The sequence below is a fragment of the Cervus canadensis genome, chromosome 12 (genome assembly GCF_019320065.1).
Source record: "Cervus canadensis isolate Bull #8, Minnesota chromosome 12, ASM1932006v1, whole genome shotgun sequence".
Lineage (NCBI taxonomy): Eukaryota > Metazoa > Chordata > Mammalia > Artiodactyla > Cervidae > Cervus > Cervus canadensis.
In genome coordinates, this window is record NC_057397.1 from 57,108,060 (window position 1) to 57,128,083 (window position 20,024).

The 20,024-nt window shown below is 38.6% G+C and overlaps 1 protein-coding gene across 34 annotated transcripts in view; it reads right to left on the bottom strand.

Annotated features, from left to right (window-relative positions):
* Positions 1-20,024, bottom strand: part of RIMS2 (regulating synaptic membrane exocytosis 2) — a 586,517-nt gene that overhangs the window by 27,112 nt on the left and 539,381 nt on the right. Inside the window, exon 1 of one of the 34 annotated variants that reach the window (XM_043483869.1) lies at positions 505-980. The exons of the other annotated variants lie outside the window; for them this stretch is intronic. Within the exon in view, the coding sequence (XP_043339804.1) occupies positions 505-640 (136 nt within the window). The 5' untranslated portion in view covers positions 641-980. Of the gene's footprint in view, positions 1-504; positions 981-20,024 lie in introns of those variants that run through there. 34 annotated transcript variants of the gene reach the window in all.

Sequence of the window (20,024 nt, forward strand, 5' to 3'; positions counted from 1 at the left end):
CAATGAAGTTCCAAGTGCCCACAGCACAAAGCAGCCTTTTGTATGTCAACCTTTGACCTGTCCATTGTATTACCCCCTCTCCTCATTCGGATCCTGTTTCAAAGCTCTGCTACTGCTTTCCCCTTTACTTTTTGATTATTTCTGTCCTCGAAATCAAATGCTAATACCAAGACGGCGGGAGGAAACGGAAACAAGACCAAGTGGGGTGCACCCAATAGGGCCACCCTGCCACCCACCCCATCCCCATCCAACTCTCGAGCACTGTTGCAGTCAACTCCATCAGGAAAACCGCTTCCCAAGTCAGCGCCTGTGGAGCTCTCCAAACCACCAGTCAACAGAACTCCTCGGCCGGCCGGCGCTCTGGGGGTCTCTGGCCTCAGTCACAGACCCGAGAGGAGAGGGTAGGAACACTGCTACCTGGAGTTCTCCAACCCTGCCAGTCCTCCAACCATCGACTTCCCGAGACGGGAGATGTACAGGCTGAACCCCCAACCACAGCCTCACCTTCTTCCTCCAGGGAGTTCATGCAGGGAAAGTAGCCGGCCAGCGCCTCGAAGGAGGCGGAGAGGCTGCTCCGGCTCTGCGAGCGCTGCATGGAGCGCCCCGCGGCGCCGGCGCCCCCCAAGCCCTGCCGGCCCATCTTGGACGAAGACCCGCTCTTCCCGCGGTACAAGATACGAGGCGTCTTGGCGGTTGGGGCGCGGAGACCGCAGCGCTTCGAGGGCCGCGATGGTGCCGCGGGACCCCGTGGAACTGGCCCCTGCCTCCCTGAGCCGATCCGGACCAGACGTGGCTTTCTTGGCTGCCGGGGGTCTCCACTTTTGGGGCGGGGCTGGGGGCAGGCGGGTAAAAGGAGGGGGTCCAGGCGGTGGCGAGCGGGGACGCGGTTGCTCGCTGGGAAAGTCCGAGGTCTCGCCGGGAGGGAGCTGAGGTTCCCGGAGGCTGTGGCTGCGACTCAGTCTTGGCGCCCTCCCCTCTCCGGGAGATGCTGCTGATGCTGAGGTCCCCGCCAATCAGCAGCCGGAGGGGGAGGCGGCGGCGGCGGCTGCAGCAGCTCGGAGGGCTGGCGGCTCGGAGCGCGCACCTCAGGTTCAGGACAACTGCGACCCCCAGGAGCTCCAGCTGTTTCCGCTTCTCTCCCCGCCGCCCGGACCCGCATGATGAACGCCAGAGAAAGGTCGTTAAGTAGATGTAATAGGTTAGGCATCGCAGATGGGTACAATCTCAAATTTTTGGTAGTAACTTTCCCTCTCCTCGGTCTCACTTAAAATTTATTAACGCTCCTCTAGCATAGGCAGGGCATACTGAAATTTTCTCCAAATCATAAAACAAAGGCTCCCCAATTTTCAACAGGTTCCATAAAAGCCTACAATTAGCTTTCTCCTTTACCTTCTTTCTTTATTAAAAAGATAAAAAGTCAACAGAAGGTAAAAAAGGTTTCTAAAAAAGTCAAAAGCCTGAAAAAGAATCAACACTAAAAATGGACTGTGATCTTTATCAATTTTGCTTTAATTTTAGGAATTTTTAATGCCCCCCGCCATTAATCTGCTACCTATAGTTGCTAAGAATGACAATGAGCACTGTTAGGCTTTCAAAGGTAACATCCTCTTAACATAAATCTGGAAGCAACACAGACATACCGGAAACACAACAGTGTGTAAGTGAAAGAACATCCCATTCTGCAAATCGCAGATCTCTATTCCAGACCATAAACCAACTGTAATTCCATTTTAGGAGAAGGCAAAAGACTGTCCTACTTTTTGTAACCTTAGACAAGCCCGTTGACCTCTCAGTTCCCCATCTAGGCAGGTGGGAAGTCAGGGAACAATGATTCCAGACCTAACCATGTCACAGCTTGATTGCTGTCTGTGTGTTTCAGGGGATTTCAAAAGTGATTGTAAAATGTAAATTATGCAATCTAAAATGGTTCTTTCATACCATAAGTATTTCCTGATTACTACATATGTACAAGTTCTTTGCTTGATATACTGGGAAATACAAACACTCATTCAATTAGTAGTAATTGAGCTCCTAGTGTATGTCATGTACCTTTGTAAATACTTATGGCATATAGTGATCCAAGCAGAAAGAAATCCTTGCTCTCATAGAGCTTATAATCGAGTTGGGGGGGGGGGGGAAGACACAAAAATCAGTAAATTATATAGTGTTTAAGGGGGGATAAATGAAAATGGCAAAAAAATAAGGGGTATAGGACAGTCTGCAATTCAAAAAATAGCTGTCAGGGTGGATATCATTGACAAAGTGACATCTGAATAGAGGTATAAGGAAGTTGAGAAAGTAAACCATTTGGATATGTGAGGGAGAGGGTTAGTTTGAGGCAAAGAGAGCCTCCAGGACAAGCACCCTAAGATATGACGTCCTCACGTGTCCACAGAATAGCAAAGAGGCGAGGGTGGCTGGAGTGGAGTGAGCAGGAAGGAATGGAGGTCAGAGAGATGAGACAGAGAAAGGACAGATTACACAGGGGTATGGGAACAACTTTGGCTATAGCACATCACAATTTAGAGAGTACGAAACAATGCACTCATATAATAACCCTCTCAAATCTTTCTAAAAATTAGGAAGCTTCCAGGACAACTAAGAGTGCTATCACATAATAACAACCTTTTGTTGCTTAGACTTAGGATCAGGCTTCCCTGGTGGCTCAGATGGTAAAGAATCTGCCTGCAATGTGGGAGACCTGGGTTTGATCCCTGGGTTGGGAAGATCCCCTGGAGGAGGGCATGGCAACATACTCCAGCATTCTTGCCTGGAGAATCCCCATGGACAGAGGAACCTGGCGATCTACAGCGCATGGGGTCACAGAGTCAGACACAACTGAGCGACTAAGCACAGCACACAGACAGGATTAGCCAGGTTTTCTTGCTTCTGTTTTTCTGACAGACTTTTTTTGTCCTTTCTGCTACTCTCTTAGTTCAATTTCCTATTCATTATTCACCTTCCTAAAATACCAGCATTTCAACAGAACACTGATAAAACTAGGAACTCTATGAGTATTTTCTCACACCATATTGCTTTTATTCAGAGATAGAAATGTTTTTAATAAATGAAATTTTCATTAGAAGAATAAAGAGAGTCATAGCATTTTGGAAACTGAAAGGACTATTGAAAGTCATCTAATGTGTTTTTTAAGACCGTGGGTCACAAATTTTTGGTGAATCACAAAAATAACTTATTATTAGAATGAGCCACATTATAAAAAATAAAATCAGAGTGCAGTGACTAATACAATGTAGTTATTGTAACAATGGCAGTATTAGGTCATGAATATGTGTGCATTTTTGTATGTTTGTGTGTTTACATTGTGTACTAAGTTGTGATCAAGAGAAAAGTTTCAAGGAAGAGGGACTAAGTAGGAAAATCCTAGGAAAATAAATTGGCCAAGGGTGGAAAAGCTTTATTTTGGTATCCAGGACATCATAATGAGAGTTGAAAGTCATTTAGGAAGGGGGTTATCTTGGGTTCCTACCAGTGACACCATGGTGATTGGAAATCTAAGACCTGGATCAGTGGTCATACCCGAGTTGCTTGGGTCCTACCTTCTCTACATTAATAACCTGGCTTTATGCTCCAAGATACTGAAGCTGAAGCTCCAATACTTAGGCCACCTGATGCAAAGAGCTGACTCATTGGAAAAGACCATGATGCTAGGAAAGATATAAGGTAGGAGGAGAAGGGGACCACAGAGGAAGAGATGGCTGGATGGTATCACCAACTCAATGGACATGAGTTTGAGCAAACTCTAGAAGATAGTGAAGGACAGGAAAGCCTGGTGTAACAGTCCATGGGGTTGCAAAGAGTCAGACAGGACTGAGTGACTGAACAATGAATGTGCCAAGAAGAGTTTAGTCTGGAATAGCCCAGATGCATCTATTTCTTCAAGAGCATCACTTCTCTCTTGAAGAGTCAGAACAAAGTTGTCCTGGGAAGCTTTTTGATCATTTTTCCTATAGTTGGGATTTGAGAGCTATAAATAAGTGATAGAAAATGGCACAAGGAGAAACAGGAAGTATAAAGAAGAAAGAAGAAAATCACCTTATTTCAGGGAAGCAAGCATCAAGGATAAAGAAGAACATTGGCACACAAGTATCACAGAGACAAACAATAATCGCCAGGGACCTCTAGTCTTGAATGATAACATGTGGAATATACAGAACTTACTGAGAAAATTTACAATTCCTCTTTTTTGGTCCTACACTTAAATGGTTTTGTATATAATAAATATTATATAAATAATATTTCTGGTTTATATGTTTTTAAAAGTTGATTTACTATTCCTTATCCCATTCTGTTAATATGTACTACCAACCCCAAAGGAATTTTAAATTTACATAAAAAATAAACTACTGATGAAAGATTGGAAATATCATTTCCTCCATACCAGAAAGGACATTCAAATGGCTTTGGATGTAGTTTTCAAATGATGGGCTACTATATTGTTTCATTATGTAAAACTAAACCTAATTTCAGAATCATTATAATCTAGTATTCAAATTATTTATACTATACTTATAACTTCCTTACTCAGAGAAACTCTCTTAATCAGAGAAAAAGTGAGTCACAAATTTATATACTAATCACTTTCTAAAAGCAAATTCTGGCCTTGAAAAAAATACCACCATTATATATGAAAATTATATTTCTAAAGAAAAGATATATAGATTGATATAGCTTCCATGTAATATCATAGCATTCTATTTGATGAATATGAAACATCACACCAATTATGCCACTTAATTCTTACATTAATCGTGAGTGTCATCATTATTTCTTCTTTATAGATAAGTTAATGCTTAATAATATTGAGGTTCAATGCCCTGTATACTACATCACAGGTGTCTCACATATACATAAACACAGATGAAACATACAAAACAGAGATGATAGATACAATACGAAGTATGTAGTAAATTATTTGGTTCAAAATAAATACTGAAAAAATATATTTAAAGTTATAATGTTTCTTCTAACTATATACTAATATTAAAACCATATTTGCTCTTTTAATCAAAACATATTACTATTACATAGCCATATAAACCCTGAATATTCATTGAAAGAACAGTTGCTGAAACTGGAGCGCCAATACTTTGGTCATCTGATGCAAAGTGTCAACTCAAAGGAAAAGATGCCGATGCTTGGAAAGACTGAAGGCAAAAAAGAGGGCAGCAGAGAATGAGATGGTTGTATAGTATCACCAACTCAATGGACATGAATTTGAGCAAACTCCAGGAGATAGTGGAGGACAGAGGACCCTGGTGTGCTACATTGCATGGGGTTGCAAAGAGCTGGACGCCACTTAGCTACGAAGACAACAACAACAACAACAACAACAAATGTATTTCCACTCAATTCTAACGGGACCAGAAAGTTACATGTCATTTATTTTATATATTTATTATTGTGTTGATTGCCAGGAGAAATATCAATAACCTCAGATATGCAGATGACACCACCCTTATGGCAGAAAGTGAAGAGGAACTAAAAAGCCTCTTGATGAAAGAGGAGAGTGAAAAAGTTGGCTTAAAGCTCAACATTCAGAAAACTAAGATCATGGCATCTGGTCCCATCATCATGGGAAATAGATGGGGAAACAATGGAAACTGTGTCAGACTTTATTTTTTTGGGCTCCAAAATCACTGCAGATGGTGATCGCAGCCATGAAATTAAAAGATGCTTACTCCTTGGAAGGAAAGTTATGACCAACCTAGACAGCATATTAAAAAGCAGAGACATTACTTTGTCAACAAAGGTCTGTCTAGTCAAGGCTATGGTTTTTCCAGTGGTAATGTATGGATGTGAGAGTTGGACTGTGAAGAAAGCTGAGCACTGAAAAATGGATGCTTTTGAACTGTGGTGTTGAAGAAGACTCTTGAGAGTCCCTTGGACTGCAAGGAGATCCCACCAGTCCATCCTAAAGGAGATCAGTCCTGGGTGTTCATTGGAAGGACTGATGCTGAAGCTGAAACTCCAGCACTTTGGCCACCTTGTGCGAAGAGTTGACCCACTGGAAAAGACCCTGATGCTGGGAGGGACTAGGGCCAGGAGGAGAAGGGGACAACAGAAGATGAGATGGCTGGATGGCATCACCGACTCGATGGACATGAGTTTGAGTAAACTCCTGGAGTTGGTGATGGACAGGGAGGCCTGGCGTGCTGCGATTCATGGGGTCGCAAAGAGTCAGACACGACTGAGTGACTGAACTGAACTGAACATTTATTATATGTATCATTTTTTATAATAGTTTCTCCAAAAAAACTCACCAAAATTTTAAAGAGTGTTAAATTAGCTTATTCCTGAAATAGAAGCTTGGTCACTGAAGTGAATGCATAAAGAGGTTATTATGTGAAGTAGTTACATAGTGTCTAGACCATGGATTAGTTCAACTGGGAACATAGTTGTGCCGTTGGCAGACTTGCTCTTTTCTACACTATAAATGATGTAGGCAACGATGATGAGAATGCAAACTACTAATAAAGGACAGGAAAGAGGAAGTAAGTCATTCTGGAAAGCAGGGGAAAAAACAAGTAATAAGGCCCAGAAGTGCATATGCTAAAAAGACATCTAAATAGAACTCTTATTGCTACTCCGTCACTATTTGGTGTATTCAGTCATCCCAGAAACGGCTGGTTGTAAAAAGAGATAGGAATTGCTCAGGATAGGTATAAAGCCACATTGCAGACTGAACTAACCTTTTTCTTCTTGCTATACCTTTGCTCTTGATAATATAGGAATTCATCTCTACCTCAGTCTTCACAATAGATTTCAATTACCTTTGCCACTTTGGACCATTCCTCTCTATTACAGCAAATAATCCTATACTAAATAGGAATATTTGTGGATATATTTTGGTTTGTTTTATTAAAAACTAACTCTCAAAATATTTGCAAACAATGTGACTGACAAGGGATTAATCTCCAAAATATATAAACAGCTCATGCAGCTCCAAGATCAAGAAAACAAACAATCCAATCAAAAATTAGGCAGAAGATCTAAATAGACATTTCTCCAAAGAAGACATACAGATGGCCAAAAAGCACATGAAAAGATGTTCAACGTCACTCAGTATTAGAGAAGTGCAAATCAAAACTACAATGAGGTATCACCTCATACGGGTCAGAATGCTGCTCCTGCTACTTCAGTTGTGCCCGCCTCTGTGTGACCCTATGGACGGCAGCCCACCAGGCCCCTCTGTCCACGGGATTCTCAAGGCAAGAATACTGGAGTGGGTTGCCATTTCCTTCTCCAACCAGTCAGAATGGCCATCATCAAAAAGTCTACAAACAACAAATGCTGGAGAGGGTGTGGAGAAAAGGGAACCCAATGACACGATTGATGAGAATGCAAATCAGTGCAGCCACTATGGTGACTAGTATAGAGTTCCTTAAAAAACTAACATGTGAACCAGCAATCCTACTCTTGGGCATATATTTGGAGGAGACCATAATTCAGAAAGATACGTGCACCCCAATGTCTACTGCAGCACTGTTTACAATATCTAAGACATGGAAACAGCTTAAATGTCCATTGACAGGGGAATGGACAGTAGTATATACATACAATGGAATCATACTCAGACATAAAAGAATGAAATAATGCCCCTTGAAGCAACATGGATAAACCTAGAAATCAACATACTGAGTGAATTAAGTCAAAGAGAGTAAGACAATATCATATAATATCACTTATGTGTGAAATCTAAAAAATTATATAAATGAACTTCTTAACAAAACAGAAACAGACTCATAGACTTAGAAGACAAACAGTATTACCAAAGAGGAAAGGAAGAGGGAATTTCCCAAAATTAGGAGTTTGGGATTAACATGGACACACTACTATATATGAAATAGATAACCAACGAGGACCTACTCTATAGCACAGGGAACTCTACTCAGTACCATGTAATAATCTAGATGGGACAAGAATCTGAAAAAGAATATAGGGCACTATATCTGAATCACTTTGCTGTACGCCTGAAACTAATACAACATTGTAAATCAACTACATTCCAATATAAAATAAACATTCAATTAAAAAACCCCAGTTCTCAGAGTCCATACATATACGTGTGTGTGCGCATGTGTGCACACAGTCCTTTAAGAGAGTGGTTATGGCAAGGATGGTTTCCAAGGTTGAGAAACTTCCTGTGCCAGTATTCTCTTCATTATTCTAACCAATGCTCTGGCTCTGTGATAAATTTAAACAGTCTTCATAGTAACATTCTCAAACATTTGAGAGAAAAGAAGAAATATTATAAACCCCTTGAGCTTCTAGATGAACATCATTTAGCTACTTCTTATATCATTATGAGATCAACAGCATCAAGATTTTTTAAGTATAAACATTCTGCACAAATACACAGCAAGATTTAAGAATTTTATGTACATTTCAGGTCCAATGCCAGTAACTATACAATATTTATAAACTGTGTGCATTTACACTGCTTTATTCATTTTTTATTCATTCACTATTCACTTACTCATTACTCATTTATTTCTTAACCACAGTGTGATGAGAATAATATTAGGTATGCAAGGAAAATAGAGGGATTCTCTTAATCACAATTACGTCTAATTCCTATTTGTTCACGTTTCTTCTTTTTCTTTATTGGCTAAAGCTTTACTTATTTATTTCAACATACATAAGAGAAAAGGCTTCTGATTACCATTCAGTTTAACCGAATTGTACATTGATTGTACATCAGTGGTTATACACTGTTTAAACTGTTGATACCATGCTGACATAAAAGTAGAAAATGGAACATCTTTCACAGAAATTTGGCTTAACTGTCTGGTTGACTTTTTAAATAGGCATTTTGTTTTTCATTATATATTAAGGCATAGAATTTATAACAAAGTTACTTAAAGTTGTTAAAAATCAAAGGCAGTAAAGAAGATGAAGAGTCTCTTAAAGCATTAAAATTGCAAGATTTTGAATAGTATATTGCAAGAAAAAAAAAAAAAGCCCGTGAAAAACATTCATGGTATACAGATCCAGGTCAAACATCACCTAGATTGGGCATAAGTGAATTGCTGCCTGAAGGAAGTTCTATTCAGAGCTCTAGTACATTAGGTAAACAGTTCAGACTGTGTGCAAAGTGGCCAACGTGGGAACCAAACTAAGCAACTCATCATCAGCTGACTCCCATTTAAGGCACTCAGTGTTACAGACACCTTGAAAGTAACAGTTTGTCTGTCTTGTTGATATGAAATTTCATAATAGGAAGTAACAATACAGATGAAACATGTTTTGCTCCTAAAATCCAATTCAAAATGGTTCCATCTAATATGCTTTAGTTATACTCCCAAAATAAGGTAACAAGCTCAGATCTAACAAGACAGAGGCCTCAGGAAGAGATAAATTTGTTGTGTCATACAGAAATTCTCTGAGATACAAGTAATTACAAAGAGGCAAATCAGTATGTGTTCCAGTTACAGGAATATTCTGTGATTCCTTGACCACTGCTTTATAACTTGGATTCTTCTGCTTGGCAACTCTTTCTGTAACTCAACCTAATGGAGTACTGTTTCAGATCTCAACCTCCTTTCCCATACTTGACACCAAACTGAGAAAAGACTTCCAGAGAGGACCCAAAAGTCTCGATTAACAGCCTAAACAACACTAAATATGCATATATATATACACACACACATGGGGCTTCCCAGGTGGCGCCAGTTGTAAAGAACCCAACTGCCAATGCAGGAGAAGTAAGAGATGTGGGTTTGATCCCTGGGTTGGGAAGATCACCTGGAGGAGGGCATGGCAACCCACTCCAGTATCCTTGCCTGGAGAATCCCATGGACAGAGGCACCCAGCAGGCTATGGTCCATAGGGTCACAAAGAGTTGGACACCACTGAAGCTACTTAGCACGCATGCATGCATATATACACATATATATTTAAATTGGCAACACCATTCAAAAAGCCTTTCCAAAAATGCTTATTTGTAGTCTAGCCACCATTTATCAGCATTTGAACGTAGAAAAAGTGGTGTAGAATTTTTGAGTTCCTTTATTTTCTGTTCTGCATTACTTTTTCTGTGTGATTATCTGTCATTTGATCTAACATCTAGAAAAAAGGCATTGCTTCATAATTCACTGTTATAAACTATTAATTTCATTTCAAGTAATACTGTATTTCACACTACGAAGGCAGGATTTTAAGGGTTCTCTGGATGAAGCAAAAAAACAAACTTTATGTCTTAATAAATCTTGTACTGCATCTGAATAAACACCAAATGATACATTTTCAAGGACAGTGATCTTAAAAAATGTAATTATTACATATTTTATCACAATTCAAGGTAACTGCAATTTTAAACACATATAACATTTTTGGTACTATTTCTAATTTCATTTATTAAAAATGATTCATTTTTGTCCTCAATTTCAGATTATAGGTTAAGATGAGCTGACAAAGGGTACGTTTTCTGGTTTCTATAACCACTTAGAAGGTGCTTGTCAATAGAACTCCAGTACGGGAAAGTAAAGTCACAGCATGAGTGAACAGCCCTTTGTCAACATTATAAGACAGAGTCTGCTCCTGTACCTTGCAGAACCAGAGCTCCAGTCACCCCCTTACTCTTAGGCCTGCGGCCCATCTGCATCCACGGTCTTATCCCAGCTTTACTCTCAACCTCTCTCATTTTTACTCTGACCCTGTGATTACCCCAGGCTTACCACACTGTGTCTCCTTTGCTTACACCTCTCTGTGGATGAACTTCTGACATAAATGACAGGATAGTAATGTCCCCCTATAAATAAAGGTCCTTTTGGCTTCCATACAGTACAGTACTCCTTTTGATACAAGGTCTCATGAGAGCGAAAGATCATAGTTTTTTTTCATAGTGGAGTATGTTGAGAAAAATGTAAAACAACGTTGGAGACTAAACAGCTCTATGAGAATCTATTATCAACATGTATTTCTCACTATAATGATCACAATAATTATAAGAGAAATTCTCTAAATTCTGTTTTCTGTAATGTTCTGAGTGTGCACCAGTTTAAGAAATTAATGACAATGAAACAATTGTTGATGGTCTGTCAAAACTACTATAAGAATCTCTATAAAAACTTTTCCTGTAAATGTCTTACTTGTACTGGCCTCCATTCATTGTTTGTGTTCCATTTGTGCACTACTGCTTAGAATTTTAATAAGTTTCATGTTAAACACTTATTAGAACTCATTCTTTCAGAGTCATTTTAGAGGGAGCAAGCCCCTATATACTCCTTGAGTTTACTAACATCATCTAGTATAAACGAAAATAATTTGTTCCAATTTTCAAGGGACAATTCAAGAAACAGAATAATTAGTTTACTGAAAACTCCATATGCAGTTCCAAATGCTCAGCTTCTGAGCATTTTTCCCATGGTGTAGTTTTCCCCAAGTTTTCCATATTATGTTTGTCTAATGCATAATACTTTTCTTTCATACAGTGACTTTCTCTCAAGTATTGTTTTCCAAAATCTATACATTCATGTCTAAAACATATCTGTGTAACTTGGCAGCGCTAGTCCCCATTTCATATGTGCTAAAGCATAAGGAAGATAAAAGCTTATAAATCCATTAGTGATAGGATCTGGTGAAGCCTGGGCAGTTCAACTATAGGTTTAAAACTTTTTTTACATTTCTGCACATGAATAATTGTTCACAAAAATATGTCAAGGGTTAATGAATATGTTCCTATTAAAAGATATATTTGAAAAGGTTTAACAAAGACAACTGATTGTTAGCCTAGTAGAACTAACTGACCACTCAACCATTCAATATTAAACAGTATTAAACAAATATCTATTGACTGCCACCACATGCATGTACAGCGCTAAGCATTTAAAGTAGTCAACAGTATCATTTACTAACCATTGATTAAAGCTACTCATTTCACTCCTTTATTATTTTTCAACTGATAAATATAGAAAAGCTAAGGAAACTGGTCAAGTAATGCTATGCAATTAAAAATAAAGACTAACATCATAGATTAGCATGTATCTGGAACATGTGTTTGCAGCTCAAAAGCTTTTAACATATGAGCACCAAGGCAAAACAAAGACAGCTTAAATGCTCCTGTTTTGACTATAGTAATGCTACACTTTCAAGATCATAAGACATTAATTTAAAAAATTACAGGACTACCACATTCTAAAATACAAGTTTGGAAAAGCACAGTATTCAATAAGAACACGGGCTTCCCTGGTGGCTCAGATGGTAAAGAATCTGCCTGCAATGTGGGAGACCTGGGTTCGATGCCTGAGTTGGGAAGATCCCCTGGAGGAGGGCATGGCAACCCACTCCAGTGTTCTTGCCTGGATAATCCCACGGACAGAGAAGCCTGGCAGGCTACAGTCTATGGGGTCGCGAACAGTCAGACATGACTGAGCAGCAAAGCATAGCACACAGCACAAGAACACAGAACCAAAGGGGAAATCTGAGAATAAATAACTTTGGTTATTACACACACACATGTGCACACGCACATACACACACACACACGCATTAAACTGTGGAGGCACAAATGACTCAGAAAGAATAAACTAACAAAAATATAAGAAATCGAAAATAAATCTAAGAGCAGCATTCTACCACTCTTCTGGTCTGAAAGCATTATCTTCTCTTGAATTCCATTATATTCTTCGAATTTTACTCTCATATCCCTGGCATCTCCTCATTAACCCTCATGGCTGACTTCATCTTTTCTATCAAATTTCTACCTTTAACATCTTTAACACATCCTGGGCCACCGTCTCTCATTATACTTGCTTCTTTTCTTATCGTCCCTCTCTAAATAAATTGACATCATCAGCCAAATGGTTGCTCAAACCAGAAATTTGGACATCCTGTTTTACTCCTTACTTTCCCATACTGTATGTCTCTCTCATCCAATCATCACCAAATTCTATTGATTCTATCTTTAAAATAGATCTCATATCCACCCATTTCTCTAATCCTATTGCAAGCCACTTTCACTCTTACCATCCAGATATTATTCATAAAGCAGCCAGGATTATATTTTAAAAATTATGTTGGGTCACGTCACTACCCTTCTAAAAACACATCAATGTCTTTTCACTGCAATTACATAAAACACAAACATATAGCCTGACCTCCCTCTAAGATTCTATTAACTTCTTCATATCAAATGGTTTTATTTATTACCCAGTAAGACATCCATGTGGTGTCTGGTTTCTGTTATTTACTCCAAAAATCACTGAGTATCTTTCCCTACAGTGATTTTTCTTGTTTTGTTATAGTGATATCCACTACAGTAAGTATTCTGCAATTTAAAATAGACCCTTTCCTTCTTGCTTCTTATACTTCAGTTTAAAGGGAGCTATCTAAAGGTTAGTCAGTTCCTACCAAAAATTTCCCCAGGTCTCATGAAATGCATCGTGTCTCTGGCCAGGAATTCTTCACAGCTATATCTCAGAGGCTTGGTGATTATTTAACATAACAACTTGTTGGAAGAGGATTTTGAAATTTGCACCTGCCTCCCTGAAGAACCTGTGACTCATTTATGCAGTGAATTGCTATTACTGATGAGAAAGTACCCAACTCTTATGACAAAAAACAGTGGCAGTAGGTTCAGAACTTCAGGACCATGATATAGGCCATCAAATATTGCATATTAATACTTAACATTTCATAATTTAATATTATATTATTTGATCCCATCTACATAGCTATTAGGAATTCATTAGAATGAATTTTAACATTAGAAATATTTTAATATCACCTCTCTTGTCCCCTCCAATAAAACTTGCCAGTCCCTCTGTGGTACCTCTACAGTTAGATGAAGAGGGTGGTTACCCATGAGGGAAAGATGGTTTGGTCTAGCACTAATGGCCATGCAGGCCAAGCTCTTGAAACTCTGCAATGTAGAGTTGTCATCCCTTCTTTTAGGTGCTTGGCAGACATTTCAAGTCTCATGTCAAAATGAAGTCTGATTTTTATTCTGAAACTACAATTAAGTATCTCTTTAAGAAATGTGTAACTTTAGGCAAGTCATTGAATCTCTCTGTCCCTTAATTTCTTTCCTAAAAAGAGGTTAGATAATGTCTATATACTTTTATATACTTCTTTACACTGTTTAATAGAGATGGTCACAGAGCCCCCCACCTCCAGCTTTAATAATTTGAAATTTTACTGCTTTGTTCCATGGAGCACTGAGTCTCCACCCTCCTTCCCCCTTTGCAGTCTATATCCACTCCTTACTCAGGAGACATGAAAGCACAGTGGTTAATGGTGGGAACTCTGGAATTAGACAGGCTTGGGTATATATCCTAGCTCTTCCAGTTCCTAGCTGTATGACCACAGAGAATCACTTAAACTCTCTATGCTTCAGTTTTCTCATCTGTAAATGAGATACAATAATAATGTCCTTGTAGGTTGTTGTAAGAATCATCTCAATTAACAGTGAACATGAAGCAGAGGATGGGATGGTTAGATAGCATCACTGACTCCACAGACATGAATTTGAGCACACTCCGGAAAACACTGAAGGACAGGGAGGCCTGGCGTTACATGGGGTTACAAAGAGTTGGACACAATTTAGCGACTGAACAACAATAACAACGAAGTTCATAAATTCCAAATCATCAGCTCCATATTTCTGCTCTTCCACTTAAGACTTCTATTCCTGAAGCACTGCAACCTTCAGGCTGGTTTTGAGATTAAAAGGAACTGGTGAAATATATTTGCCTTTCAGAGATATCTTCATTTTCAAACAAATGCTTAACTAATCGGTGAAACTTCAGGCAGTGCTGTAAGTGATTTTTAAAAATACCTAGGCAAACCCAGGAAAGAACTGGTATGTTTTCTCACAGATAAACAAGCCTCTACTGAGATTTTTCTCTGGGCACAGTTCTCTTGAGAACCAGCTTTGTTACAGCTTTTCTTTCCCCCTAAAAACGAACAAAGGTCAAATAATTTTTTACAAAACATCAGGTGTTCTAGAAGTGTTCTACCAGTGGAGATTGAGGCTTGTTTTTCAGACAGGCATTTGTGTGTTAAAGAACTATCTGTGCATATATTTTTCAATATATTCAAATTTCATTAATACACACCTAAGAAATTTATCACCAACCTCTGTGACACACTCCTCTGAGGCAGAGGAAGAATGCCACACAGAAATATAACACATTAACCTAACATCATTATGTCAGACAAGACGGGGTTTTGATTCAACCAAGCCTGACAAAGCAGTCATCTCGAGGTGATTCATTCCACTTTCAGGATATAAGTGTATCATGTAGTTTGCATTACCACATGACCATGATGTGAACATCACAAAGATTATTAAAGTGTCACAAGCATTTACAGAAATTCAGAATTTCTCTCTAACATTGTATACATACAGAGACAGGTCCACAATACGGAACACTGTACAGTACATTTATTTATATTTTAATGTAAGTCCATATGTGAAAACTGCTCAGATTTTATTTTATTGAAGTGGCCAGATGGGATTCAGGATAAATTTATGTCCCCGAGTGATTTTGCTATGTTTTATCTAGCATTTTCACGTGGGTGGAGTGAAAGGCAGAGGGTCTTACGCATCAACTACTCCTGCTGTACTGACTATGGAAGAACCTCAAAGATGTGGGAAGTGGCAATTCAAAAGGTTCACACTATTGGTTTTGTGTCTTCCCTTACTCAATGAGCAGCAGTGATAGCTATTCTCTATTATAAATCACCAAAGCAAAAAGGCCAAGTCTGAACTGAATGCTTCAGAAGTAGTTCCTAACAGATGAAGTCTTTCAATCATTTATTTAGTGTAATTAAAAGTATAGCTCCTCGTTGCATGAATAAAACTTTTTACAACTTGTATTGAAAATTCAATTGATATTGCATGGTCAAAAGTTGCTCTCTTAACTTAGAACCCATCTGATCATTTAAAGAGGTTTCTGCCTTTGGATCACAATATATTTACAAGACATGATAACAGTTTAAGAAATTTACTATTTAAAAACCCTCTCACATACCTTTTCTAATATAATTGTTTTGAATATCATAACAGATATACATTACATAATGAAATTTTGTGCTATTAAAACTGTGTCAACTTCCATTCTCAAAATTAATTTGTTTCTGGCAAAAGAACTGGATAATAATATGGTGTGTTACTACCACAATTTTTTTTTATAGTTTCTAGACCTGATAAATAATTTTGTATTAGGGGACTGGGAAGAATGACAGTTAACTTTAAGATCTGAACATATCTTCAGAAGGTTCTTGTATAATTTCTGTCTGCAAGTACAACTTGACATGAAGGCACTCAATTATTTTGTTGCTGTTGTTTAGTCGCTTAAGTTGTGTCCGACTCTTTGTGACCCCATGGACTGCAGCACGCCGGGCTTCCCTGTCCTTCACCAACTCTGGGAGTGTGCTCAAACTCATGTTCACTGAGTCAGTGACGCCATCCATCTCACCCTCTGCTGCCCCCTTCTCCTGCCCTCAGTCTTTCCCAGCATCATGGTCTTTTCTAATGAGTTGGCTCTTTGCATCAGTTGAATGGAGCTTCAGCATTAGCCCTTCCAATGAATATTCAGTACTGATCTCCTTTAGGATGGACTGGTTTGATCTCCTTGCTTGTTCAAGGGACTCTCAAGAGTCTTCTCCAGACCACAGTTCAAAAGCATCAGTTCTTTGGCACTCAGCCTTCTTTATAGTCCAACTCTCACATCTGTACATGACTACTGGAAAAACCATAGCTTTGACTATACAGACCTTTGTCAGCAAAGTGATGTCTCTGCTTTTTAATACACTGTCTAGGTTTGTCATAGTTTTTCTTCCAAGGAGCAAGCGTCTTTTTATTTCACTACATTAATTATATTTCTAAATATTTGAAAAGATGCTTCCCAATCTCCTGTACCTCCAGGGTCATGAAAGTCTTAGAGACACTATCCCTTAAATTTCATACCAACCTTGGTCCTAGTAAATTGAAGAAAAAGTATTGTGATTCATACCTTTTATACATAATAGCACTACACAGGTGTTACAGCTGAACTGTCTTCCCGAAAAATTCATATGTTGACATTCTGCCCCTAGGAGGTCAGCATGTAATTGCATTTGGAGATAAGGTCTTTAGAGAGGTGATTACGTTAAAATGAGGCTGTAATGAAGTGGTCAAACCCAGTCCAACATGATTGGTGTTCTTATAAGAAGAAATTTGGACACACACATTGACGCAGGGATGTGTGTGCACTGAGAAAGGATCATGTGAACAGGCAGCAAGAGGGTGCTCTCTACAAGTCAAGAAGAAAGTACCTCCAGTCTTCAAAACTACGAGAAAATAAAAGCCTGTTGTTTAAGTCATGTCATCTGCAGTATTTTATTACGGCAGTCCTACCAAAGTAGTATAATATCCCTTGAGATAAACTAAGTCCCCTATAGTCTTTAGCTTGACAATGTTTTCAAAAGCTTTCATTTGTTTTCTAAAAAGTTAAGTTTTACTTAATATCATTTAGATCTAAAATTTTTAAACACTTTGTACAATTTTGATGTCCCAATGAGCTAGGTCTCTTTGTATCTTAAAAGTTTAACTGTATAGTGAATTTCCATAAATCAAATGGTATTTTCTAATTACTCCTGCTGTTTTAACAATTGGTGTTTTACACCACGGGTGTATATTTTGCTCAGTTTACACAAAGGTAAATTATTTACACAGTCTCAAAAAAAAAACACACTTGCCAAAAAACTCCCACACTCATCACTACAATTTTTATATACATAAGACTTTTAAGTTTCTTGAGGGCAGAAACTGTACTTTATTGATGATGTTATTTGAATTCCTATCACAACAATCAAGGCCCAGCTCACTGATTTGCTTCTAAGAACATTATTTTATTTACATAAATTCTGATAAAGGAGCTGTTCATTACCAACAGACAAGCTCTAATTCTTATTTCGTTATGTTAAAGAAAAGGGTTAAAATTAAAACTGCTAATACCAGCTCCTGTGGTGAATGTGAATGAATCATCTGACTACTATTACTGTGGATGTGGCTCTTAATATTGATTTTTCTTCATTAGCATTCCAAATCATTACTTACAAATTACATTTTTTTTGATATTTAAAAAGCTCTACCAAATGCAATTATAACTTATTCAATCCACCAAAGTAAATGGATGTCCTGAACACATCTTTTATTAGGAAGCAAATCTAAAATGAACATACGTTTCTTACTCTCATCATCTGAGATATTCAGTACTAGAAGCCAAGCAAATTTTTTAAGCACTGAATACGTTAAAAACTAACTGTGTCATTTTCTACCTAGTTATTTAAATATAATCGAAATGTAAAATCTTGCATTTCTACAATGTTTTAATTCAATATCATTACTTACACCCGTGATGTTGAATTCTTTATACCCCTCAGTTGTTCACTTGCTTTCACAGCCATCTTTCGCAGAGACATCATTAATGACATATATAAAATTGAAGTGAGTTAAAGTTGATTTTGAGACTATTTTGAAAATTTTGTGATAGTTCTAAAAGAATACAGAAACCCTGAGTGTTATTACTAAATTAGGGTTGGGATGCACTGATCTACCCATCTGTTTTGAAATTCTCATAAATTTAAGTATATATTTATGATTCTAAATCTATAGCATGAATATGTCTATATCTATATATATGGGCAAAGTAACTATATCTAATTATATTCTTGAAATCATTTCAAAAATCATTCTTATGCTAGGATTAAAACTTTGTTTCAGTGCACATTGGCTAAGACAAATCAACTATTAACGCTGGTACCAACTCAGATTTAAAAGCAGATACAGTAAGTATTTCTTCTTTTCAGCTTTGTGCCCCCATGCCCTGGCCCCAGCCATTCTTACTTGTGTCTGGATCTTTCACAATCCATTCACTGGCATTCCTGCTTCCAGTCCCTCTCTTTTAATCCATTCTGAATATTTTTGCCAGGTTGATTTTCCTAGAATAGATTTATTACCAAGTATCTTATTAAGAAAAATAACAAACCAACCCTCAGTGAGTTGATAGGACAAAGTCTATTCTACCAATCTTGAAGTTCAGGGCTTCCAACCAAAAGAACGTTCTAATTTTACTCTCATTTTCCAGATACATACAGTTTATCAAACTTTGCTACTCTATTTACTGCGCCCCCAGCACACCTCTGCTTCTCATTTCTTATTTTCTTTCCTGTGGGACTGACGGTAGTGTGTGGAATTCGCCTGCTTATCCAAAGCCTCCCGTGTGCTGTGCCAGAGCTAAGTGCTCCTCTGACTGTTCCTTTATCTCAGACATGGAAGCCACTGGATTCCTTATGCCCTGAGCCTCTAGACGCTCAGCATCATGACAGAACTTCTAATCCAACTCTGAAGGTTGCCGTCTCCAGGTAATTTCTCCTGTCATGCCTCTCCCCGCTTCCTTTTGCCAAGTGGGTCCCAGGTCACTTCCCTCTTTGAGCACTCTTTGGACTGTGAGTCAGGGTGCTCAGCAAGAGGATCCAGCTCTTCAGCATCTCCAGCACCAGCCAGTTCAAGTCTTTCCTCCAGGTTCCAGCAGCCTTGCAAAGTCAGAGCCTGTTAAAGCCACTACTGTGTGCTGGTCAGAATGCCCTCCCGCCTCTCTGCTCATATACACCGCCAACCCTTCAGGATTCAGTTTTATTCCACCAGCTCTCTGAAACCCCTGGTCTATACTAATGCCTTCTTATTCTGAAATCCCTTTTTCTCATTCACTCTTTGGGTGCTTATCACAGTCTACCTGCATTATTATTGAATTTTTCTTTTTCAACCACCTACTGCATATCTTTACTTGAAAGTTCTAGAGATATAAACCCATTAGAACATCCCCAAACACCTCTCCTCTGTCCAACTTGCTAATTCTGTGTTCCCTCTCTTAGCTGGTGACAGGCCCATTCATTCACTCAGTCCCTCAGGCAGAAAAGTGGGATCAACTTCGACTTCTCCCTTTTCTTCACACCCCCATCCATCTCCAATCAATCATCAAGTCCTATTTCAGACCTAAATATCTATAATATGA